Source organism: Serinus canaria, chromosome 1, assembly GCF_022539315.1.
Source record: "Serinus canaria isolate serCan28SL12 chromosome 1, serCan2020, whole genome shotgun sequence".
Classification (NCBI taxonomy): domain Eukaryota; kingdom Metazoa; phylum Chordata; class Aves; order Passeriformes; family Fringillidae; genus Serinus; species Serinus canaria.
Window position 1 is genome coordinate 11,477,076 of NC_066313.1, and position 10,329 is coordinate 11,487,404.

At 40.1% G+C, this 10,329-nt stretch overlaps 1 protein-coding gene across 1 annotated transcript in view; it reads left to right on the plus strand.

Moving 5' to 3' along the window:
• Nucleotides 1-6,917, plus strand: part of CXADR (CXADR Ig-like cell adhesion molecule) — a 32,280-nt gene extending 25,363 nt beyond the window's left edge. Inside the window, exon 8 of the mRNA XM_030234041.2 lies at nucleotides 6,335-6,917. Within this exon, the coding sequence (XP_030089901.2) occupies nucleotides 6,335-6,376 (42 nt within the window). The 3' untranslated portion in view covers nucleotides 6,377-6,917. The remainder of the gene's footprint in view (nucleotides 1-6,334) is intronic.
• The last annotated feature ends 3,412 nt before the right edge of the window (nucleotides 6,918-10,329 follow it).

The following is a 10,329-nucleotide window of genomic DNA, read 5'->3' on the forward strand; positions in this document are numbered from 1 at the left end:
AGCACTGGTCAGGTTGCTTTGGATATGCAAAATCAGTAGTATTTACTGGTAGCAGTTCCTATTTAGGTCCTCATTTTTAGTAAAGCTTCTTTTGGTCAATGCTGTCTAGAGAAACAGATGAAGGGCAATTGTACCATATTATTTGGGAAACAAAGCAGTGCAATTCATACAGGAACCTGCATGATGCCAGGGTTGATGGATAGAGGGAGGGAGGGGGAGCAGCTTTGTAAGGAAGTTGAGCTTGTTGATTACACAACTTGATTATGTAACAGTTTTAAAAAGTGGCAATATTAGAAGAGACATTAGCAAAGATAAAATGATGTGCTTTCAGATGTTAATCTAATTTTTTCTTAGGGGGAAAACCTCTGGAGGCAGTGTGTCCGCTGGGAAGTGCAGGGAGCTGTGTGATGCCTTGACAGTTGTCCCACTTCCAGGGCTGGATGCTGTGGCTCTGGGGAGTTGCAGGCAGGGCAGAAGCTGAGTGCTGTACCTGAAGGGTATTGTACTCTCCTTCCCAGAGAATTTTTCCTAATTGCAAACTGGGGAGAGCAAAGCAGTGAGTCTGATCAGTTTCTGTGGAATGGGAATTCTGGAGGCATGCATGAACTTTCTAAATTCTTGAAACCTTTCCCTACTCTGGTTTATAGCAAGATCTGGCTTAGGAGTCTCAAGACAAAATATTTTTGCATTCAGAGTTGCTTATGTTGCCAGCATAAGCTTAAGTTGCTTAAGTTGCAGAGCCTTGTACTCTGCTTGCCATCCATAATTTCTGCAGGTGATGACTCTGGTTATATTATTATTAACAGTACTGTGTAAGGAAGCAGAAGAAAGTAGATTCTCCTGAACCCTCCAAATAGGGCAAATGGGGACAGCTCAGCTTTTTGGTGCTCTGGGCACAAACATCTCCAGGTGTGTGCTGGTCACTTGGTTTGCTATGAAGGAGTACTGAATCAGATGGTAAAGAGCTATAAAAGTAATTTAGTGCCATTACTAAATAGCTTCCAATTATGTCAGGTTCTGTGTGAGTAGGAAAGCAACTCGAGCTTCTGTTTCTTGTGGCCAGTCACTGCTGTACAGTGAAACAACACCTCTCTACCACTTGTGACTTGTCCTGGTCAGTGATTTGTAATTGAAACTATTATCCCAACCAGGGATCTGAATCTCCCTGTTTTCTGTCACTAGGTAATATTTTACCTGTGAGACAGTAGTTGGGATTAGTCAGATTTCAAGGAAGTTAAATTGTGCAGCAGAGCATTTGTTCCCAACGTTTTAAGGGCTCTGATTGCACTCCCAGCCACTCACAGATGACTCCTCAGGCAGCTGAGTGGGTGGTGTTTCGAAGAAACTATTTGTTGAAGTCAAAACACTTATGCTGTGCCTTACTTAGCTGTAGGAGATCCAGATAAAATTAATTTGGGATTTCTGTTTCCCGGTACAATAGCTCAGGTGGGAGGGAAGCCGATACCTTAGACTAGGAATAAAGGCAACTGGTGGGAATACATAACACTACTGAATTGTTTTCCCTGCTAAAGGAGATGCCAATTCAGGGGCACAGCTGGTGGTTTGTGAAACATGTCAAAAAGCTTATGTTGTGGCTGCTAGCACTGCACTTCTCCAGATAAATAAAATGCCCTTCCATGTCACTTCCAATCCTGTAACTGTCAAGAGCAGAAACCATTCATCTCATCTGTAAAATACAAAATAAAGTTGTGCAATTAGTTTATTTTCACATATTCTTCCTTCTTTCTTGTTGGTACATGAGAAAAATTCAGCATTACTAAAGGGACGCCTCTTGAAATGAACTGTTTGGTTTTGCCCTGGTTTTGTCCTTGTACTCTGTAATTCAAAATGAAGTTGCTTAGGCATTGCAATATCTTTTGCTTCTGACTTGAGTTGTGGTTTGGGTGACCTCTTTAGGTAACCTATTTAAATTTAATGATCTTGTATTCCTGTTTAAGATGGGAAAACTCACTGTGTTTAAAACATAGAACTTCAAAAAACAAAAAAATGCTGTGAATTCCCATACTGTCTCCAGCACATTTGGAAAAAAAATTATGGCTAAATATAAGTGCTTTGTATGGAATCAGAGTAATAAATGTTGTGTTTGGGAATTATGAGTGCTCCCCATGGCTGATGCTTTATCAGCCTCTGTCCCCATCTCTCTGTGCCTAAATGTGACTGACTGTTTGGTGCTCTGCAGTGACTTTCCAAGAGTGTTTTCCAGCAGAAAGCTGAGGAACCTTCTAAGGTGCCAGATGGTTATTTTCTTATTGTTTACTCAGGAAAATAATTGAGAAATCTGCATCAGTTTTTTTTTTTTTTAATAAGTGCTAACAAAAAGCTCTAGAAATGTACAGTTGAGTTATGAATGTAATTTTTGATAGGTTTTAACAGTTGTGATGAGAAACACTATATTTATATCATCTGTACACACACTGTTGCTAGGATTGAAGTACATACTTTTACATCCCTTTTATTTACCAAAAAAATAGGTGCAACTGTTGCCCAGTTGCCTAGTATGAGGCAGACCTTAGAGCTACTCATTAAAATGTCAGTATTTTTCAGACTGAAGTTAAAGTCACCAATGATGGTTCTTCATTTGCAGCTCATTTAGGGATAAAAGTTCTCAGCTCGATCATCAATGTGTCTCTTGGTTTCTATTTAGCAGCAACACAATGAAAATTGTGATTCTTGTGCAGATAACCTACAGCTGTGATCTTGCTAGATTTGCATACTTGAAAGGCATCAAAGTTCTAGACAGCAATTTTATGGTTTTAAAATCAAGGTTGTGTTGCTACTTGAAGTATTTTAGGTTTATTATTTTAAGTATGATCTTTGCACATCTGAACTGGGTGGGCAGGCAGGAATCTCAACCAACCCACTAAAATCCTTTATTCCTAGATGAAAGGGCTGGAAGAAGGGTTACAGCCTTTATGCTCAACAGTCCCTTTTGTTGCCTATGAGAAATTAACATAATTTCCCTGCCCCTGGTGTTACCTGAGCAAGCTGGGATTTCAACTGACAGTGACAATTGGGTTGTTACATTCTACACGTGAATTTATTTCTGTCAACATCTCATGTCTGTGCCAGCCATATGAGCTAGTGCACTTGCTGCTGGCTTTATGGTTTGTACATGGGGGGAAAATTGCTGAACATGCAAGGAGCCTGAGGGCATCCTTAATGCCTGACAGGATAAAATAAAATATAGTAATAAAAACAATAACAAAAGAATCCAAAGGCAAAGGAGCCTGATTAACAAGCTGGAGAATTAGGGTTGATGTCCTGGCTCTGTCATGACTTAGCTGAGAGATGTTTTTTTTTATTTATTTTTTTATTTTCCACTGACGTATCCTCTTCGTTCATCATCTCTACAAGCTGTTAGAATGGAGTGTTCTGTTGACTCTAGGTGACTTTTGGAGCTAGGGTTTCCCATTGCACTGTCATTTGTTTTTAAAGCTATCCTTGGCCAGGGTTTTTGCTGTCCTTGTCAGTCTTCACCAGATGTCCATCTAGTACTTTCTTTCCATTTCTCTCATAATCCTAGGAGACTTTGAAATAGATGTATTTAAAGATCGTTATCTTGATGAGACCATCTGTGGTTGTCTCTGTCCCCTGCTGCTTCCAGTTTTTTAATTCTGTCCTGACAGCAGTCACTCTTCCAGTACTTCTGCTGCTCCTTGAGTATTTCAGGTTATAGGAAAAATAATAGTTGAGCAGATCCCATTATGGGGCTTTCTGAGGGCGAAAGATCCCCCAAAGCATTGCCAATGCAAGGGGAAGTGTCCTCATCACTCCATTTGATACTCCCTCAGCACCTTTTCCCTGCTGCTCACTGCAGGTGTCTTGGAAAGTATTCTCAAAGTGAGATAATGGAAATACAGATGTATTTGTTGTTTTGAGTACTTCCTTCACCATTACTGACAGTGGAGGTGCCTAACCCTGTGTGTGACAGGCTGACATACAACCAGAGAGGAGGAAAGCTCCTCAGCATCACTGGCCCTGGTGTTTGGTATTTCATACTCCTTGCCTGCAGCCTGGCCTTCCTCTTTCTATCACATGCTGCCTTTTTATTCCTGTCTGTGGTATGGATTTCACTACTGGAGCAGGACAGAGTTTTAGGCAGGTTTTTCTTTTTTTCTGTGTGTATGTTGCTTTTGATCACGCTTTTGTGGAGGATCATTGTTTTTACTGTCACTTTCTGTCATGTTTTCTGTTCCCAGCCAGTTTTCTTTGTCACTGCTTTAGGCATTAGGCACTTTAAACTACATTTATACAGTGGATTTCAAACTGGCCCCTGGTTTTCCAGCTTAAACTTAATGGGGTTATGGTTGCAAGTACCTGGGCAGACAGTAGTTTCTTATTAACTGATAGTTTTTCTTGCACGATCCAAAGGACTTAGCACATCTTGTTTATAAGCTCCAACACTGGGGGGGTGGATGTTTTCAACTTTTTTTTTAATTATTATTATTTATTTATTCTTTATCACAGCTGCACAAACAGCCTCTAGCTGCATGCTAAGGTTCACTTGCCAGACTGCATTTTTCTTTATTTTAATAATTTTTTTTTACTGCTAGAGATTTGCTTGGATGAGAAGGAAAGAAAAAGAAAATCAAGACTGAAAGTATCAGGGCAGTGCAGCAAGGGAGAACAGATTGTGTTTGCCTTTCTAGCTCATTTAAGCATCAGATTTAGAAAACATTTGCTTTTCCAAACAACAGGGGTATCAAGAACTATTCCCCTGTCCCAGCTCTTCTCTGTGTGCCACGTAGCAGAATTTTCTCCATAAGCAGGGTGTGCTAATTTTCTCTTGACTTGTTCATAAAATGGAGCAAAGAGGAGTTTGATGGAGACACACTATTACATGAACCCCTGCTTGCACCCCTGAGAAAAGCTGGATTTATTCATGTTTTGGAGTGTAAGAGCACTGTTTCTTCAGGCTCTTCCAGTAGAATGTGATAGGACGAACTATGTGTGGAGCAGCTAAACTTTATTTAGAAGGCATATGTTTGCTAATTATTAACTTGAGAACTATAAATGAAAGAGGTAGAAGATAGAAGCATTATGCAATCCATGGTACATAAGACAGGAATACAGAAAGGATGTTTCTGGCCTCAGTGTTCAGTCCCAATTAATGAGTCTCTTAATATTCCCTTCAACAATAATTATGTGAACAATATCAGAATGAAGTTCAGAGAACAGCAGGTTCTCATGCCAGGTGATAGCTTGAAATAGAAAGAAGCCAAAGGTTGTGACTTCCAGCCAAGCAGAACTTGGTGCTGCTTTGAGTTACTAATCCAAGCAAAGTTTTGGGAAGGCACTCGGCTCCTTTTACTGTCACATGCAACTGGAAGATTCCATTTGATGTGTAATTCTAATTGCAGTGTGACAGTGTGCAAGGAAGAAAGTGAGCTGTTGCAGAAATAGCCTGAGTCAGTTGTTTTAATTACTGCTCTCATGGAGAAATTATTGTGTCGTTGAAGCACGTCCTAAAAATCTGTGAGGATGGGTGTAATTATACAAAGGCCTGTAATAAGCTGAAATTCAGTAAGAAAATGAGATGTTTCCAGTAAACACAATACAATCCATATACATTTGTGGATTATTAGTTAGGAAGAGTTGTTTTCTGGTGTATTATCATGTTTGCAAAATTATTATTGGTGACTGTCAGCAGCATTTAGTTAAAGTCAGCATGTAAAAAGCGCATTTTGCAGCATGGAGATGTGGCAAAAATGATGAGTTATCATTTTTCTTACAATACCAGTCAGAATATGAACTCAAAGAATATATAGCTGTTAGCGAATTGTAACTGGAACAAAGAATTATTTTTTATTATCTTAGTACAAAACATTATCCCCAGAAAAGTCAGTTACAGCAGTCAAGGAAGTAGAACTGATTTCTAAAGAAATGGTGAAATGAGCAGGTGTGCAGGTAGGGATGAGGCACTTTGAGAAAACTGTGTGTTCATGGCAGTAAACAATAGAACTATGTAGGTCTTTGACAATGCAAGTTACTGGGATGAAACTTAGGCAAGAGGCATTTAGTGGATTTTGACAGGTACTTTAAAAGTGCAATGCAGTAGGTATGCACTGGGAAAAATCCATGAGGAACTGAACATTTCCTGTCAAGTTAAACGTACAGTTATTTGTAGTCCACTGATAAATGGAGTTTTAATTTGCTGCACCACTCCACCTTTTTTGCTGTCAGACACTGGTATAAACCCTGAATCTGAATGACCATAAATTGAGTGATAATCTGAATAGTGCATTTAATTACTGTATGTTGCAGTACCTAGCCTCTTGCTGCTATAGATTAATGATATTCTTTCTTTTTGTAGTATGACATCGCACACAAGATTGGTGACATAACAGTGGTATAAACATGAAGAAACAGGCATCAGTTTTTGCATGACTTTCCAGTATGGTGAAACTGAAGTACATTATGAAATGAAGTGCTGTTTTTTTTTTACTTGATCTCACTTTAGATTCAAGATTTTTAAGTAGGCTGTATTCAGTTTTGTAAGTACCAATTTTTTTCTTTTTCATATTTTTAATGCAAAGTTTACAGAGCCACTCCTGACGTTTTTCTTACTACTTTTGTGTTTTGAAAAGCGTGCACCATCCCTCCTCTCTGCTTCCCCCACCCCATTCCTGGAGATGCAAAAAATTGTGAATTTAACAAAATCAACTCAGGTAGCAGAAATAGAGCCTTAACCAGTGGGGTGTTAAAAAGATTGTGATCTGAAATAGAGTAGTTTTGGGTTTTCCTAGCTTTCTGATCTGCTGATTTTATAAGGAAGTGTGTCATCTATTGAATGCTGTAGTGATACCCATGAGGGCTGACAAACTGTGCAAAATGGACTGTGTTTTGAGATTGTATATATTTTGTAACAATAAAACATACTTGAATGTTACAGTTAACACATGCTTCAGCATAATTTGTTAATGCAGGTGGTGTGGTAATTCCTGTCTGTGCACTTCCTTATTCCTCCTGCTCCCCAATTTACCATGCAGGAGTCCAGAGGGAAGAAGAGTATGCTCTATAAACCAGGCTGGTTATGGGGTCCCTATTGCCTCCTGCAATGTGGAGACTTTGGGCACTGATTTCATAATGAAAATATTAATTTACTTAACCATGTAAGGATGAGACCACTGTAATCTGATCTAATGGACTGGAATTCACTGAGTCAGTTTTGGAGCCTGGTATCCCGCTGGTACTTGGGGCATTTTTGGTAGCTCATTACCTGTCACAGTCCACATAAATCAGAGCACACTGAAGGACACACAAAATTTAGGCAGTAGCAGTGAGCATATGCAGACTCAAGCCTGCCTTTAACTACATCTGTCTGTGCTCCTGAGAAATACTGCTGCTGGTTTCTATCTATTGTAAATACGTAGTTATTAATTTAAACATTAATCTAGGGGCATGTGTTACCACTGTGATCTGAGGGCAACCACATAATCCATTGTGAAACTGGTGGTTATAATGTTGAAAAGTTATTAATTTATTTTTGCTTCTATTTTTGAGAGGAGCACAGCTAATTCTAGAATAAACTCAGATGCTGTCAAGCAAAAGTTCCATTTAATGAGTTTTGTCTCTTCACATATAGCCTACTAAAATTGTCTAATAAACAGGAATAACTTCTTGAGAAAAATGGAAGTGTGTAGGGTTTCTAAATATCATATGTTTAAGAGGCCAATTAAAAAAAAAATTGTTCCAAATCTAAGTTCAATGTTGTAATTACAAAAAAAGATACTTTGCCTTTAAGAAGCACTTGTTTTTGTGCCAAAATATTTCATTCCTCATTCTCTCCTTTGACTCCACGCTGCCTAAACTTGTCTCTGAGTAAATCTGGCAAGTAATTAATCAGGGTAAAATTCCATTGGGATCAGTATGAAAGTTGCCTTGTCAAGGAGCAGCAACTGTAAGGTAATGATTTGTAGACAGCATTTACCTTTTATGCTATGGTGTACTCCATATAAATGAGAAAGTGTCTCTTCCTGCCCTCAGTGATCACCATCATCTAAGTGCTTAATTTAATTGCTGGTGCTTAAGAAAGTAGGAGAAAGGTAGGAGTAACTGTGCAAGCTTATAGTTTTGCTTAAAAAGTTAATTTTGTCGAACTTTCTTTCTGCAGAAAAGTTTGTGAAGCTTGCTGCACTAAAATGTGTTCTCAAAGGAATAAGTGAAATAAACTTTTTTGTACTTAAATTCCTATCCAAATTAATAGGCATATATTGTAAGTAAAAAAAAAAAAATATATATAAATTATTGCTGTCATTGAAGGTAAAAATGTGTCAATTTTGCAAAGAAATTTGCTTCTTTTTTTTTTCCCCAAGGAATTAGTAACTGTAAAACTTTCATGTCATCTTGTCATTTGAGGAGTTGCTTGGCTATTCCCCATCTTCTTACAAGACTTCCAGATACTGAGTTTTTTTGAACGTGCTTTGTGTTGGGTAGTTACTCCAGAAGTCCACCCTGCCTGAAGTCACCAAGCACGAGCTGTTAACTTTATGTTGCTGTATTGTTATGGTGTAAGCAGGACACGAGTTTGAAAGCTTGTCTGGTGCCACACAGAAACTCTGGAGATTTATTCTCACTCTCAGTCTGTTCTCTGCCACCTTCCCTAGGCTTGAAAAATACGATGGGTAAGCCTGGGGGTTGTGCCTTTATAGGTTATTGTGGCTGTTTAGGAGTGGCTGGAAATATCAGGGGAAAGTTTTACCTGGTATAGATTATTTTTTCAACTATTTATCCTTTGTAATACATAGAACAACTTGGTCAGCAGGTGGAAAACTCCCTGACTCTTGTGCCAACACTATTAAAAGAGAAGCAGTGCATTTCACGTACTTTACTTCTTGCCAGGGCTTGCTTGTCACAGGAGAGTTTAAGCATGTGTTTGTTTTGTAGCTGTGCTCCTGTTCACACCCACAGGAATCTCATGTGATGTTTTGCATGCTGGCCTGGACCTGGAGAGTCACAAAGCCTGAATGTCCCCAATAGCAGCTGTATCTTTGCTGCAAGGAGATTAACTAGAAGTGCTTTCCCTCCATCTTGCATATGACATTTTTCTATCAAGTGGGAGCTGTGAGATCTCTGTTTAGTTCAGACCACTTCTGAAACAGTTCTGTTTCTCCCAAAGCCATTATAATTACAGCTGTCTGAGGAGCAGTGCTGTGCTCAGCCATTCCCACGTTTCCTGGGATATTCTCCATGGTGGCCTGGCCTTGCAGTCATGTGGAACTTTAGAAGAAGTGTGTTGTTACTGAGGTTGGTTCTGTGGGCTCAGACTGCCCAGGTGGCATCTTGCACTGTAGAGTATGAGATGAGCCAGGCAGCTCACCAGGTGAACTGTCCCATGGTCAAGGGGGGATTTGGATTCAAACAGTGCAGGCAGTATGGATGCAACAGGCTCAGAAGCTATGCCAGTGCAAGGCAGTTTCACAGTGCTACAGCTGTATTCCTGTCTGAAGTGGCATCGTTGTAAGTACTTGAATAAAATTAAGAAGCCTCAAATTGTGACTCTGGAATGTGCATTTTGAACTGCAGCATTTGGCAGCTGCAGAAAGATTTGGCCCAGCCTGTCCTGATTCTTCTTTCCTGGCCTTGGGCTCCCTCCTATCCTGTCAGCATAAGCACTGGTGCAGTTGCCGTGAGCCACATCAGAGACACGATATGGTTTAAAATTGCTTACATATGGTGAAGTGTAGTTTGAACTTGGGTACGTTCATCATTCAGTTCAGCAGGCATCTGCACTGATATTTGTGCTGACAACAGGGGAAGGAGGCAGTGTGAAAGTGGAAAGAAGGATCAAAGTACAAGAAAAAGGCAGACAACAAAGGGCTTTCAGCAGTGGGGCTAAAAGGGCCCAAGGCACTCAACTGCCCTGCTCTGCACAGGGATTGGCCCAGACAAACTCCAGAGGAACTTTCCAGCTCAGTGCTCTATGATCCTGGAAAAAAGATGCATGTAGCCAAATTCTTTCTGCCCTCAAAAAATGGTGATCCTCAGCTGCGGTGCTCAAAGCTACAAACTCCTCAGCTTTTGGCACTGGTGTTTCCAGGCACCTGTACCCTCCTCCCATGTGCAGAAATCCTTTATTCTGCATAAGATGCACAGCTTGCATTGTATTGCATGTGCACCCCACTGCCTGCCACACGTATGAGCCCTGCTGAGTGTTCACAGATGTGACAGCATGTTCCCAGGGCACCCTGCTCCGCTCAGTGCCGGGACAGAGCACGCTGGCAGCAGTTGCCACTTTCCTTTTAAGACTTAAAGGAGACGGTAGTTGATAATGCTGATGTTGTCATCAACGATGAGCTTGCAAAAAAA